This window comes from Condylura cristata, unplaced genomic scaffold (genome assembly GCF_000260355.1).
Source record: "Condylura cristata isolate star-nosed mole 26May11 unplaced genomic scaffold, ConCri1.0 scaffold00011, whole genome shotgun sequence".
Taxonomy (NCBI): domain Eukaryota; kingdom Metazoa; phylum Chordata; class Mammalia; order Eulipotyphla; family Talpidae; genus Condylura; species Condylura cristata.
Window position 1 is genome coordinate 50,422,173 of NW_004567112.1, and position 17,090 is coordinate 50,439,262.

The following is a 17,090-nucleotide window of genomic DNA, read 5'->3' on the forward strand; positions in this document are numbered from 1 at the left end:
TGTGTGTGTGTGTGTGTGCGCGCGTGTGTTTTAGTATTATTTGATATATTTCCCAATTTCCCAATGTATATCAAGAAATTACAATAATTTCTGGCATATGTTGGGTATTCTGTCTGTTTATGAATTTATTGTCTCTTGATTAAAATGAGAATTAAAAGTCCTACAAGAGAAGTCTATAGAGACTGAGGGTGCCCAAAATAAATATCTGGTTACACAAAATCAGTTTTTTTTACTTGCATATGCCAGAACATTATTTGCCTTTTTGTCCCTGTGCTTGCACTTTTACACTTGTTTTTCCATTGTGTACTTTTTAGTCATACATGATTGGATAAAGAAAGTCACTTTCAATTAAGAATGCCCATATTTAAACATGTTACTTCTAAAAAACCCATTCTTGACTATTTTTTTTAACATTTCATGCAATGAAAAGTGTACAGAAAACATTTTGCTGTTAAGAGATTCTTGATGACTGTTTCAAGGAGAAGTACTATTATAGTTGAATTAGTTGCTTTTTTAAGAAATATTTTATTGAAAGAAGAACTTAGAGGCAAAACATGGTTCTTTATATTGAATTTTGATGGGCATTTACACAAAATTGAATGATATATGTGAGTCTATCACTCTAAGAAAACAGTATTTGTTCCTAATAATAGCATACGTTATGAAGCATCTGTTAAGATTATTGAAAAGTTTGTATTCACTTCTGTGAACCTGATAGTTTCCCTCTACTTAGTTTCCTGGTGAGAACAGTAATCCTATGAAATAGTTAATTTTTGATATTATGTAGAGGAAATGCATTAATATTTAAAAAATCAATAATCCTTAGTGAATCAGTATTTTCCAAGTAACCAATGCAAGAAGATGTTAAAAGGTCATTCATGAGGAAAAGATCCATTCAAAGAACAAGGTACCTACATATATTTTAATGTAACTAAAATGATTTTAGATTACTTATCAAAATTAACACTGAATATACCACCACTTCAGTTTTGGTATAGAAGAGTTTATAAAATTATCTTAAAAAAAATTATCAAGATACTTCTTTCAGTTATGATTGGTCCAGTGAACATGATGAGGGTCTTATCATTGAGTTTTGTTATTCAGTATATTTGTCATAAGTGCTACTTTCCGTAAGTGCTCAGTATATAAGCTATTAAGTACTTGAAATATGGCTAAGTCACATTAACATGCAATACAAAGTACACTTGGGTTTCAAAAATAGTGTACAAAAATTGAAGTGTCTTCTTAGTGGGTTGTTTTATATTGACTATGTTGGAGAAGTAATATAGCTAATACATTAGTTTAACTACAGTATTGAATTTAAGTCACTGTATCTTATTTTCACTTTGTGGACATCAGAACTTTTAAATTAAATATCTGAGTGTATTTGTGGCTCACTATATTTCTATTAGATGGCACTGTGTAAATTATATGGAAACAAATGGAACAAAATGAAAGATAAGGGATTTTTAAGGAAGAACTACAAGGACTTTTGTGAAATCTGTTTTTAGACTTCTGTGTTTTGACTAATATTAGTTCTCTTTCTCACCTTACCTAGAAATTTTTTAAAAGATTTATTTATGTATGTATATAAGAACTGGAGTACAAGAACTTTGCTAGAGATGACAGAAGAAACCAGATTCAGTGGTGTATTTCATTGATAGACAAAAAATTATAACAGCTTATTTTCTTTATTTGAGGTATCAAAGTGTGTACATTCTATATAAACCTTGCAGTAGCACTTCATGGGGATTTAACATTTAATTATTATATTGTTATCAAAGCAGTGTTTTACAGCACTGTATATGATTTAGAGATAACAGGTTCATAACTCTTCAGATATGTTATCATACCACACTCACCAATACAGCACATATAATTCTCCACTATAGTAAACTAGGAATCCTCCTAGTTTACTATAGTAAACTAGGATTCCTAGTTTACTATAGGATTATCCTTTTATCTCTATACTTTCACCATCTGGTATCCTCAATTCTGTATCTTGATTTTATTTATCTATTTATGTACTATTGGTTTATAACACTGTACATGATTTATAGGATCACATCTTCAGATGTCTACCACCAAGGTTCCATATTTCTTCACCAAAGTCAATGTGTCCCCTTCCCATTTTGCTCTCTCCCATCTTCTACTGTCTGATTTTTAAAATTTGTCATTGGCTTGGTTTTATTTCCCCTCCCCCCCTTTTTTTCAATATATATCCCACATATAAATGAAACCATACTGATTTTCTTTATCTTCCTGACTCATTTCACTTTGCATAATCTCTTCCAGTTCCATCTATGTTGCAGCAAGTGACAGAATTCATTTCATATTTAAGCAGTAGTTAATTGTGTATAAATACCACATTTGCTTAGTCCATTAACCTGTCATTGGGCATTAGGATTTTTCTATCATTCAGCTATTGTAAAAAGTGCTACAGTGAACATAAGGGGTACATATATACTTTCCGGTGAGTGTCCTTACATTCTTCATGTAGATACATAGCAGTGGGGTTGCTAGACCATATGGTGTACCAATTTTTAGTATTTTGAGAAACCTCCACACTGCTTTCTATAGGTGATGGACTAGTCTAAATTCCTACCAGCAATGTATAAGGCTTCTTTTCCTCCACACTCTCACCAATAGTTGATGTCTAGTTTTTTGGCTTTTTTTTTTATATATATTGGCCATTTTCACAGGTGTGAGATTGTATATTATAGTGCATTTGATTTGCACTGCCCTGAGGAAGATTATATACAGAAATTGTATTGTATATATTAACTACTAGAGATCAAAAAAAATTTCCACACAATTTATGTCTTTTTATTTCTCAGAGGCAGAACTGGCAAATTAGGCTGATAGATATTTCAAAAGATCTCTAACTAATTGAAAATATTTCATATTACATTTTGGGTTTACTTTTACTGGAAAATGAAAAAAATTGACTAATATAGACCTGTTCTCCTACATGGAAATATTTACTACAAATGAGTAGCACTTGCCCTCTTAGGTAAATCATGTTCTCTGATTTGTCACAAATTCATTTTCCCCTGTCATTTTAATTCATGCATTTAATTATTTTATACATTATATTTCCTGCCAGGTACTGGGGGCACTTTTGTTTATGACTCTTGATTGGTCATCTATGAAAGCTTATGTAGAGAAGTAGAGAAGTTGTATATAAATTGAACTTTATATGTGCATATATGTATGTATGTGTGTATGTATATACATATATATGTGTTTATATATGTATGTATGCATGCATGTATGTATCCATGGAATTATTCTATATGGTAGATTGTAGTCAAAAATATGCTACTAAATGCACTTAATCCAAATTATTCAGTTCATGGCTCCAGTGCACATGCATTTAAACAATTTTAATAGTACATATTGTATATTTGCATAGGACAATATGGGATTTTACTTAACATTTTCATATTAGTTTTGTGCAGTAGTAAAGAGCACATACTCTAAAGCTGTGTTTAAATGGAAACCATGTTATTAAACATCCCTTTACTATCCCTTTATTAGTTTTCTTATTTAAAAACTGGAGTTAAAACTTATAGATTACTGAAAGAATAGGTAAATGCTATGTTGTGAGCACAGAATAAATGCTTTTATTTTTCTTCCATTTGTCTAAAGAACTGTGAAGGAATTCAGTAAATATTAAGTGAATAGGACAGAGGCATAAACTTATGTAATTAGCTCATTTTATCTCAATATATAAATATATATCTGCATGAAAATATCTCTATATCTGCACAACTATAAAGTTGATGAAAGCAGATATGAAAGTTATATATGATGATTTCATGGAATGAATTTGAGTTAAGTCTTAGCTGTGATTATTAGTCACAATGAATAAATGATTTCTAAAGATTCATAAAGTTTAGTAGGGTCTGTTTTCCATTGTTCTCTGTTCTTTTATAACCAGTTAAAAACAAATAAATTGGATCAAAAAGGTTAATTGTATGATAAAGGATGGACTTGGATATTGTAGTGGTAGATACAGTTTATAGACATGTTTTTAGTGACATAGACCTGAAGCATGTTATAATGCAATTTTACATCATAAAGCAAGCAAAAATACCTTTGTTGCATTAGTAAATAAGCAAGAAGGCAAACAAAATTAACAGTGCAATTCACATAGAAAATTTTATTTTTTTTAGGTAAATAACAGATATCCTATTGTCTTTAACCTTTCCCAGAAACTTAAGTTTATGTAACTAAAAATATCACTCTTCCTATATTTCAAAATAGGAAACTACTGTGTGCATGCATTGTAAGGAAGAAATAATGATTTTATTTTTATTATATAAACGTTACCAAGTAATAAGTTAAGTGAACATTTGTCCCTGTTATTTCAGGTCTCTGTTGTCAATCAACTGGATATGCAGGTCATTGTCTCCAATGTGCCTCCTACTCTAGTGGAAAAGAAGATTGAAGATCTGACAGAGTAATTATTTTTTTTACTTATTTATTTTCATTCAGAGATTAAATTTCAGATTAAACATATAAACACTATTGGAATAATAATTCAGTTGATATTTTTCTAGTTCATTTGGAATAAATGAAGGTTTAAAGCACCTTCAAGTGCAAACGAAATTTAAAGGAGAGATATTAAGAATGTTCTTGATTGGTAAATCAGCATAACATCAAATATTGCATATACAAAATAATCCACAATGTTCATTATTTGTGTATAGTATGCATTCTGATTTTGTTGTCCCAAATTGTTTAAAATGTCTCAAAATTTAGAAATCCTAATAGTCCATGGGAATGTTATTTTTTAATGGTGTGACTATGTAGGTAAAGCTTATTATTGGGAACATCATTTGACTAATCTTAAATATTATATGTATGCATAAGACATAATAAGTTGGGGTGACAGATTTTACAACACTGGATATGGTTTAGTAGCACAGATTCACATCTCTTCAAATATATATTGGCACACCACATTTACCATAGTCCTTGGGCCTTACTCCATCCCTTCTGGTAACCTAAAATCTGCAAACAGATTACAAGAGTTTGTATGTGTTTGACTTTGTCACTGTTCCTATATTTCAAAATAGGAAACTACTGTTTTTATATTATATATATGAGCCAAGTAATTGGTATATAATTTTCTCCTAACTTATTTCACTTAACATAACTCCCTCTGTTTATATCTGTGTTGTTCACAAATAGCAAATAGTATTCCACTATGTATATATACCAGCTTATATATACCACCGCTTTTTAATCCACTGATATGTCATTAAGCATTAAGTTGTTTCTATAACTTGGCTGTTCAGTAGTGTTTTTTGTTTGTTTGTTTTTCATTATTTAAGAGAAACCTAAACATAGAATTTCTGGATTATTTGGTGTGTGTGTGTGTGTATAGCTTTAGAACCTCCATACTAGTTTACGTATTGCCTGTACAAACCAGTTAATATTGCCACCAACAGTGTACAAGATTTCCTTTTTCTTCACATCTTCATGAGCACTTGCTGTCCCTCTTTTTTCATATAGCCATTCTCACATGTAAGTATGGTATCTTTTTGTGATTTTTATTTATTTGTATTTTCCTGGAGATAAGTGACTATGAATGTTTTTAAATGTGCTTGCTGGCCATCTCTATGTCTTCTTTGATAAAGGAAACAATCATTTATAATTATATAAATGTATACAAAATTTCTAGGGATACTTTATGCTTACTCCAGGAGATCTTACATATCTATGTTCAGGAGTCTTTTAGTTTGAATTTAGGATTATATCTTTACGAGCCTTCTGTTTCTCTTACTTATAAATTTTGAAATTGAGAATCAGGAAAATCAGCTGTGAGAATGAGGATAGGGACAACTTACCATAGCCAAAAAATTGACTGGCAATAGTGTCTGAAGCAGCAGCTAAGTCATCTATGTATTGCATGTCTTCTCCATTCTCCTTTCACTTTACCAAGAAACAATTTAGGATTCTGAAATATAAATATCAAAAAACTTAGAGAAATAGTATTTTCATAAAGTATTTGGAAATAATGCATTGCAGTATGAATTGAAATTGATAATTTAGATTTCATAGTTGCCTGAACATTTCTCTAAGTCTAAATACAATATGAAAACTCAATAATAGTAGGGCATTACTGAATTAGATATTTATCTGGTGTAGAATAGCCTATCACCATGAAATATTTATGCAGTATCTGAAATGTGACTGTATAATTAATTTATAGCTCCTGGAATTAAGGTTGCAAAATAAGCTTTAGAACTCTAGCCGAGACATAAATTTCTAGGATAAGAACCATAAAATCTCTTGGGAGGGCTCCCTGTGAAATTGTAAACAATAAATGCTAGCACTTATGTTTTATTTAATCAGTATAATAAATTAGAATTAATATAGGGGGAAGGTTAAATTGAAAGGCAAATAAACAAATTGTTTTATTTAACCATATTTACCCTCTTAGAATTGGAGGATTCATGGAAATTTTTACTGAAGGGGAGATGATGTTTTAATAAAATAAAATATTTATATTTTTAATGAATTGTATAATTTTATTAGTATTACTTGATTTTACTTTAGCCATTTCTATTAGAATATTTAAATGTTAATAACTTAGATTAAAACACTTATTAATAACTTTATTAACACAATATTTTTATAAATTAATCTTGAATTCCAAAACCAGGTAGCAGTATGGATTGACCTATGAGTTTTGTCTTGTCAACTCCTAATTTAGAGTATTATCCTTTGTATCCTTTGTAGAGAGAAAAAAAATGCAATGTTTATTTGTCCTAATCAAACAAGACACTTTTAGGAATTTTTTTTTTTTAAAGATTTATTTATTCATACAGAGCTAGGGTACAGGCCAGAGATGCAGAGGGTGAAAGGATTCACCAGGGACAGAGTGGGGAGCAGAACAGGCAGATGGAAGAAGTACACTGCTGAGGGGAGCAGCAGGCAGGTCAGGAGAGGTCTGCCACGCCATGTGGATCTCCTCCGGGGCAGGCGGGCAGGCAGGGATCGAACTCAAAAGGAAATGGCTTAATCTTCTTATGCAGTGCTTTAACCTGCTGCGCCAACAGGGAGAGCCACTTTCAGGAAATTCGTATGTGAAATTTCTAAGCCATTTATTAATTTTTCCCCTCCCAGATAGCTCTTGTTGCTTTTGAATTCAGAGGAAGTAGACTAAAGCCTCTGTTCATCAAAGATTAGATAGGTGCTCTTGATCCTGTATTTCAGCTCTTTAAAGTACTAATATCCATATTTTAATACTATAGATTTATTCATAAAATAAAAAAATAGTTGCTGGTTATAAACATTAGAGATTAACAGTGAACAATAGCAAATGCTCTGTTCATTCTATTTGGTACAAAAGAGAAAAGTAATAATAAGTCAAACACATAGGATGTTAGGTAGTGATAAATCCAATAAAAAAAAAAGTAAATACAGATAGCAATATAACATAACAAAAGGGAAGTAGTATTTCCCTGTGGCAGGACCAAATAAGAATTCCTACTGGAAGTAGTACTGATAAGTACTTAGAGTACTGATAAGTTGAATAGGAGCAGTAACCTGAAGGAAAAGCATGTACTTATATTGATATGTATGTGTTGGGATGGGGAAGAATTGGGGGATGCTGAAGGCACTTATCACAGAGAGAGAAAATTGCAAAAGTGGAGGCATGTTTGGTCTGTCAATCTATAGATAGCAAGACAAAAAATGAGTTATATGGGACTTCTCAGGCCACTTGCAAGATTTAGCATTTTACTGTATAGGAGATACAAAGTTGATAAGACAGTCTGCCGATCAGATGGCCAGTAACTACAAATGGTTATTCAGTGCTTGCAATGTATCAGGTTCAAATAAGAGGTTCTTTTAAGTTTTTCTTTTTTTTAAAGATTTATTTATTTATGCATACAGAACTGGGGTACAGGCCAGAGGTGCAGGGGCGGCGAGAGGCTTCACCAGAGACAGAGTGGGGAGCAAACAGGCAGATGGAAGAAGTATACTGCTGAGGGGAGCAGCGGGCGGGTCAGGAGAGGTCTGCCACACCATGTAGTCTCCTCCGGGGCAGGCAGGAATGGAACCCATGCGGAAGTGGCTTTAGCTTCTCAGTGCTGTGCTTTAACACACTGCGCCACCAGGGAGGGCCAAAGTTCTTTTAAGTTTAAAATGCACAATCAGATTCTAAAAACTGGCCACAAATGTAATGAATGTAAAATAGCTCATTAAATTTTGATATGGATTACATATTGAAATGACAGATTTGGGGTCTATTAATTTAAATTAAGATATTAAAATCTCACCATTTTAAAATTTTCAAGGTGTTTATAAAATTTGGTTTTTCTTATCTAACTTGTATTAAAATATTTTGGGAAAGACTAGCCATAGTTTTACATGAGCAAACCATGTTCTAGCTTAAGTTTCAAAGGTTGTTGAGTAGGAGCTCATGTGACCACTTATGAGAATATAATCATTGTCCAGAAGACTTATCATTGTAGTTTGGGCATGGCAGGATGGCTATAGAGAGAAGGAATTAGAAGAAAGATATTCTACCTTGGATTGGATGTATAAGGTAAAACATAATGACTTTGAGGTTTTTGATCTGAACAAGTGGAAAAAATAGAAATATCATTTGCCTTACCCAGTCACTAAAGACTTTAATGAAATCATCTATGTGAAAGTAGTTGAATCCTGTTCTCAGAGAGAATTGATTTTATTTAGCAACATTTATTTCACCTCAATAAATACATGGATGTCAGCTCCTCTACTACTAGCCTGTTAATTTCCCAGCTTGGTAATTGATTAGAACTCTTTTATCTCCTTCCTACAGCCACTGTCTTAATCATACATTAAAGTTATTTCCCCTTCTATCATTTATTTCACCTGTGGCATTATCCTATGATGTTATCCTGTGAATTCCTTGAAAACATCTTAAAAACATAAGTCCACCTGGAATATATGAAATGTTATTGAATCTGAGAATTTAATTGTGCAGCCTTGCCTGCTGTATTCTGATTTAAAATTGCTATAAGTAATGCCAATCATATGCAAATTTTCTCAACATATACTTAACACAAAAATTGTAGTTGAAATTAAGAGGCTATCAACAGAGAATGACCATAAAATATCTAATTGTTATTAAATAATGAAGCATAGATATATCTGTAATACATATTTTCAAAATAATGTTTAGTAAATGCAAAATAGTTATAAAATAAATTGAATCAAGTCATAAAATAAAACACAAATTCATAAAATGGAGGCATACTTTTAATATTAAGTGTAAGTAAAAAATCCTTTAAAAATATATCATTTGATTTTATTCAGTCTCGGTAGCTGATAGTTTTGACACAAAGGGGATTTCTGCGATTTTTTTGAAAGGCTTTTTAGGGCTTTGTTTTTGTAGAGAAGTAACTTTCTTCCTTTACAAGAGGAAATACTTATTTTCAACTCACTGGGTTATGAGAAAATAATACTTTATATTTGGCAAATAGGTGGCGTTGCAATGGGCATCGCTATTTTGGGGCATAAATTTTAGCCCAAAAAAGCTTCTTTTCAGAATTAAAGATGGCCTAAAATATAACTAGACTTCTACAAAATAGTTTTTGATACTGTTACTCATGTACATTGCACACATAACTTGAATGCATTGGTCCTTGAAATCTGGACTAGGTTAGAAATTTCAAATTCAGCTGTCTTATGGGAGAATTTTAAATTTCATGTTTTCAGTGTACTGAAGTTTAGGAAAAACAGTTTAGTACAAATGCTGCAGCCACACCCGTCCCTGACCAATAATTCTGAAAAATACAAAGGAACATCTCTACACATTCTAAACCAAAGCTACCCAAATCCTATTAGTCCAGAAACTTCCCTCACACTAGGCACCATTTTTGTCAAACTTCTCCTCTCCTACTTTACCAAAAGGATGTTAGGCCCTGTGATCTTCTTAAACAAAATTGGTCAGAATCCCATCTGTTAGCCTTTGTCCCTTTAAACTAACCAAGTTTTTATTAAGGATCTTTAAGATACAAGGTGTGATTCGCCTGTGACTCTACCCACATTTACTCTTACTTTGCTAGTTTATTTGTAATTCACCTGTGCAGACTCTGGCATGAATTTTTCCTGCACAAAAACCAGCCTTCCATGTCCCTTCAGCAGCCTCCAGGCCACAAGTTCACAGTATGGAAGCATCTCTGTGGCAGCCTAGGTAAAAGAAATTGCAGCATGAAGGATGAGTTGCCCTGGCCCTGTTTGGACTCAACAGTGGACTGAGAAGCTCTGTCTAATTCAGAAAGCTACACTATCATTAGGCATTATGATAGGTTTATTTATTTGTTTGTTACATATTTTACATCTTCATTTTGTACATGTTTTCATCTCAGTTGAAATCCCCGTGGACTTGCCATTAACACTTCACCCATGTGTCATTACCATATCCTCCCTAATGCTTATCTCACAATCTACCCACATGTGTATTGGAATATAATCCACCTCAGCAGGCCCAGTCACAGCACATGAATAAGCCATGAAGCTGCTCTCCTCCCCACCTCTTAGACATAAGTATCTTCTAACTCCCTTTGGAGCCAGTTATATTCTCCTTTGCCAAACTGACTCCATCACTCATGGGTCTTTCTAATAATGACTTGCCTGGTTCAACTACAGCTAGTGCTTCCTCATGAATCTTCCACTAGAGGGCAAAGGTCCCCACTCTTTGGTGCTGGGGCCCTGTAAGATAACAAAGAAAAAAGGTGACACCAAGACTTTCATGTTCTAGGAGTGACTTAATGTGTTTTAATTTATATACATTTTTAGCTATTTGAAAATGTTATCATAGTATAATATAAATTTATTTCACTAAAAATAAAACTTTTTCAAATGGCATAAAATCACAAAAATTAGTATTTTTCTGATAACATTTATTCATGTGTATTAAACACACACACATAGTACATGTGTAATATATTCATATGTATTAAGCACATATATAATGTATATATTATATGTGTTAAACACACCTTAGATGTAGTATATCTACATAAAATATAACATATATGTCATATATTAACATATATGTCACATATATAATATATACAATGTATGTTACATGTAAATATACATCTAGGTGTGTGTTTAACACATATATACATTATATATATAGGTATGTGTTTAATACATATGAATGAATGTTATTAGAAAAAATACTAATTTTTGTGACTTTATGCCATTTGAAAAAGTCTTATTTTTAGTGAAATATATATGTTTTATATATATATATGTTTTATTTTTAGTGAAATATGTAATATAGATAATGTATCTAGGTGTGATATATATATGTATGTATATGTGTAATATACATACATATATATATATTATATATATATATATATATATATAGGTGTGTGTGTGTGTTTGTATCAATTGTATTTTCCTATATGCAGAATTAATGGAAGCAAAAGCCATTTGTTTATCCTAAGATTCTACTGATTATAAATTGATTTATTAAATAGTCATGTATGCTGATGTGTTTCAATAGCTTTGTTTGATATTTTAATGGTTACATATTCATCATTCATAAAGACACCTCTGATTTTTTTTAAGATTTATTTATTTTGGCCCTCCCTGGTCACACAGTGGGTTAAAGCACAGCACTAAGATTTATTTATTTATGCATACCAGAACTGGGGTACAAGGAAGAGATGTGTGGGTAGTGTGTAAGAGGATTCACCAGAGACAGAGTGGGGAGCAGAAAGGATTGACTGAAATATACTGCTGAGGGGAGCAGCAGGTGGGTCAGGAGAGGTCTACCACACGTTGTGGGTAACATTCCTGGCTGGAAGTCGAACTCATGCTGCAGTGGCTATGGACAGCCGCACAGTGCAGTGCTTTAACACATTGTGCCACCAGAAAGGCCCCAACATTTCTGATTTTATAGTCAAAACCACATCCATTTATGTTGGGAAATACAAAATATATGTTAAAGAATAGTAAATACACATTCTCAGTTAATATTGCTAACTTACATATATGAGCTACAGAAAAATGGTTGTCTTCCCCTTTTTCTTAGTAACACACATTGTAAAACAATAATGGGGTTTAATTGTCACATTTAGACATTATAGTTTCTCCCAATCAATATTCTTTCTCCTTTATGACCTAAGACGCTCATAAGGGTGTGGTAGAAAGTAGAGAAGAGGTGGATCAGGGTAGAATGCTTGTGGATTATGGTAGAAGACTGTGGATACTTAGGTGGTGGGAAAATTATGATTACCATACCTGAGAGAAGAAATCCTATAATGTAAAAAGTAAATAAATTTTTTAAAATGCATAAAAGCAGAAGTTAAAAAAAGAGCTGTGTGTGCAAACATTTGCTTTTTTTAATACTCATTTTTTGGGGAAAAATTGCTAAAACAAAACAATTCCTGTGACTCCAGTGAGGATATTGTAGTTTTGCTGATAAAAATGCTGTAAATAATTGAATTATTGCTGCTGCTTTCCAAAAGAGGTAAGTACAGTGCTTTTCTGATGGAACAGGGGTTAAAGACAGTACTATCAAGTAGTCCCCAGCTACACTGCAGGAATTTGATCCCCAGTCAGGAAGGTAACCCAAGGGCGCAGCAGACCTCTCCTGTCTCCTCTGTTGCTCACCTCAGCAGTGCATGTCAATAGATCTGCCTGTCCTGCTCCCCACAGTTTTTGGTGAATCTTCTCATCCCTGCACCTCTGGCCTATGTCTCAGTTCTTGTATGCATGAATAAATAAATCTTTTAAAATAAAGATAAGCAGAATATTCCTTAACAGAAAAAATATTTTAATGGAAAACACTTCAATATATTTTGCATTTTAGAACAGATACAGATATTCTTAAAATCACACCTATCTGTTCTGTGAGAATATTGTAAATATTAACTAAAATAGAATCGCTGCTAATATTCTGTTTAGGGATAGATGGTGATAAATTGTGTTAAATAAAAAATCAATTTAATTCATTAGAGACATTTCGGCTATAATCCCTAAGTGGAATATTGGCTGTAATCTCATTTAAATGTCTGATTTGTAGTACAGATTTTAGAAGAATTTGAATACTTATCAATGTATGACAGAGGAACAAGTTGATTTACATAGGCACATTCCATTCTGTGATTTAAGGAAAAGAAGTTGTTCATATTCTAAAGGTTAAAAAAAAAATACACTAGCTAAACATTTTCTAGTTTCCTATTACATTAATCATTTATCAAAAGATTATTAGAAATAACAATTGATGAAATGGGAAAGAGAAATAGAAAAAGGAAAAGGGTGGCATAGGTAATTCAAGTGGCTTTATAATCTGACTTACTTTTCCTACACATCACACCATTGAGTTAAGTTTATTTTCAGTTTTTCACCAAACACAAAACAATTTCAGGGTAAACATAGGTTACGATATGTTTGAAATATTTACATTAGTGTTGTTTTGCAGATTCCAAAATGCACAGGTGACAGATATCCCTTTCAAAGTTATTTCTACACTCACTGTTCTTATATGTTTTATGACTCAAAAGTTTTGCCACCTGAAACAATGTATTAATCTATAAATCACCCCAAACCATGACATATGACAAATGTTTGTTACTGTATGTGGCTATTCAATTCTGGTACCTGAGGAGCAAAACTCAGTTCCTCTATTCTATTAGTTATTTTTTCTCTTAATTTTTCCACTTTATACACAATTTACCTCTCTGTTATTCCTTTTTTAGTATGAGAAATTCAACCATAAGCTTATATATGAAAAGTTATATCAGAAGCAATATAAATAGTATTTTAGATGCTTAAATTTTTGTCTAAGTTGAATCATAGGCTAAATGTAATTCTTTTAAAATGTTCTACCTTATTCAAAATGATTTTAAAGCAGTTTAAAATGCTTCACACAGAAAACAAGGTAAATTACATTTTACATGAGTCAGAAAAATAAACAAACAGAACAGAAATTAAAGGAGCCAGAGTGAGACTACTAATAGACATGCTGGGGAACCCTGCAGATCCCTAAGGAGAATAGTCATAAACTTGGTTTTCATGATTTTGTGGCGTGAAAGAATAAAATAAACAAAACAGAACAGAATTGGTTTTAACTTTAAAAAAAGGAAAAGCTTTTCTGGTGGAAAGGTGGAACTCTTTCTCAGTCAAATGCCAGACTGAAGGAAAATGTTTTTGTCCTCTGAGGCATTACAGATAGGCTAGCTCCTCATGTAATGAACACAGTATTCATGATAACTGGAGCATTACTTAAGATAAAGTGTAGGTAGAGTCTCTAGGGTCTATATTAACAGGAAAAAAAAAAAAGGTGGACTATTGAGAAAACCTGTACATATCCCTTCAGCCATCTGCAATGCCTATTGATTCTTTTAGCCAGGCTTGTGGAAAATATTGACAAGTAGCTGAGGTAGAGTTCCCTTTCTTGCTAGTTAAATGTAAGCCATTTACTTCAACAAAAGGCTAAGTAGAGTTTGCAATCATGAAATCTGAAAGGTTTCTATAACTGGCACAGCAAATAGCTCGCATGTTGCTTTTTGATGTATTGTGTGGACTTGGTGCTATGTGATATCTCACAGATATTCTTTAAACATTATTTCCCCCCTGTAAAGATGAGTTTCCTAAAACTTTGAGAGGCTGAATAATTTCCACAGAGACAAAGTTAGCAGATGTTGGAGGTTTAATTTGAGTGTATACTTATGGGTCAGCACCAGACTGACCATTCTTCCTATTACAGTGTTTCTTAGGAAGGGTTGAAAACAGGGTATAAATTAAGTAAAGAGTTGTGTGGTGAGGACAGAACTAGACTTCAGTAGCAAATAATATATTGATTTATAGTGACACACAACTGAAATTTGCATGTTACAATGCACTCTTACTTCAATTTAAAAAAATTAAATATGGAATGGAAAAATATTCAATCTGTCTTTTATTTGAGAGTGTCTGAGCATAAAAGGTCAGTAATTCTCATCAAATGGTCATTTTTTTGCCTAGCTCATTCATACAAGTAGGTCATTGAGGAGATAAGCACTGTAATCATTTTAGTGTAGAAAAAATAAAAGTTAAATCAACCATAAGTAAAAGTTTAATTCTGCTAGAAAACTATTTCAGTAAAGCCTCTATACCTATATATATATATATATGAAAGTATATATTTCATATATATATATATGAAAATGTGATTTCTGGTTGAAACTAATTGAAGATAGGCATATAGGTAACTGGATTAAGTAATGTTATAGGTTAAGATTTAGATGTATCTTCAAAAGTAGTTTGGTTTGAGAGTAATATCAGTTAACTGAATCGGTTTTATATTGCTACACTAACTTTGTTCTTTAAAAAAAAAAGCATTTGCGAGGGAAGTGAATGGGATTATGGTGATGGCACACGGGTGACTTGGTGATGGGAAACCCCGGGGGATTACAATTGAGATGGAAAAAAAAAAGTACAAAATGATGTAAAAATGAACTGTTATAAAATAAAAAAATTTAAAAAAGCATTTGCATAGAAAAAATTTTGGTTAAGTATGACTTTCTACTTTTATTCTAAGAAAATCATTCAAGCTTACTATTAAAGCTCTGTACTGAGCTTTAAGTATAATAGGGTAGTACAGTGAAACATGTTTGCGTATGTAGTTAAAATACATCTATATATGAAAACATAAAACATAAATGTACATTTATATAAAATACATACATGTATATACTTTAATATACTCAGGAATGTGATTGCTAATTATATTAACATATTTCCTTAGAAGCCTAGACTTTTCAAAATTTTCTATAAAGACAGTTATATATACTAAATATTATGAATATGCTACACAGCTTTTATGTGAAAGTAAAATAAATCCTACATGAAAATTTGATTTTGTTTAATGAATAATTACCCTAATTAATTTGTGCTTTATCTGTTTGTTAGAAAGTCAAAAACAATCCTTTGTTCGAGACAGTTTCACATAACCAAAACTCTTTTGCTATCTGTTACCATAGTACTCTCATTTTAAATTAATATATGGCTCCATAGAATTTGATTAAATTTAATAATATAAATTGTTATTTAATTCTATTTTAAGTATCCTTCAGCTTTAAACAGAATGAAAAATATGTGATCAATACAATTATAAAGTGTTCTGTGGGACCAATTAGAGGAAGACGACTAGACAGGCATCACCATGAAAGAATTAGAAAAATGACTTGTTCTTTGGTACAGCTAGACCTTAAATAAAAGATGCAGATTAGTTCTGATGTGGTTGAAATTAACTGAGGCTCACCTCTGCAATGGTACCTTTTTTAGAGGCTATTGGGTGATGACAGTATCAGCTCAAGGATGAAACACAGACTAGGAAATAGTCAAGAACAAGGGCTGTTTCAGAGGTCTGGGAAGCAAAGCCTCTTATAAATAATATGTGGATTTGAAATTTCAGTGTGATGAAATATTGAACCTCAAGTGGATAAGTTCCAACCATTTTAATCGCTTGTTTCTGACTAAAGATCAAATCCAAAGAGAAAATGAAATGACCTGATTTGGTTTTGTTTGTTTTTGCAGGGAGCAAAGGCAGGACAGTATCACTAATTAAAGTCTTAACAGATACAACTATTAGGACAAAGCTAATTCCTCAAAATGAAATAACAGTGTGTTTTTTTAAAGCAACTAATATGTTTGGCAGCAAAGAGAAAAAAAAAAAGAAAAAGAAAAAATGTCAACTTATAAATGAAATGTTAATGCCTTTTTTAAAAATCATATTACTCTTTAATCTTATAAACACTAAATACAATTTTATGATATAGATAGCATTTATCCAAGCACGTGATTTATTGTATTACTTTTTTTTTTTTCACTAATATACTACTGGTTAGCAAATCCGTGCATTATTCCAAAAAATGGGGTTTTATGTCTTTGGATGACTGTTACCATGACACACACCACCAAGACCCCCAAGAGTCCTCTACCATACCATCAGATGCACTTCCACCCTGTTTGCCACCCAATCCCACATATACCTTCTGTAGCCTCAGTTCTAATGCCAAATTTATTGAGTTTGATTTGGTTGTTTTCTCTGTTCCTTTGATTCTCTATATTTTTTCTGT

General features: G+C 32.0%; 1 protein-coding gene across 1 annotated transcript in view; it reads left to right on the forward strand.

Annotated features, from left to right (window-relative positions):
- PCDH15 (protocadherin-related 15) overlaps nucleotides 1–17,090 on the forward strand; it is a 565,802-nt gene that overhangs the window by 523,045 nt on the left and 25,667 nt on the right. Inside the window, exon 25 of the mRNA XM_004681080.1 lies at nucleotides 4,377–4,465. Within this exon, the coding sequence (XP_004681137.1) occupies nucleotides 4,377–4,465 (89 nt within the window). The remainder of the gene's footprint in view (nucleotides 1–4,376; nucleotides 4,466–17,090) is intronic.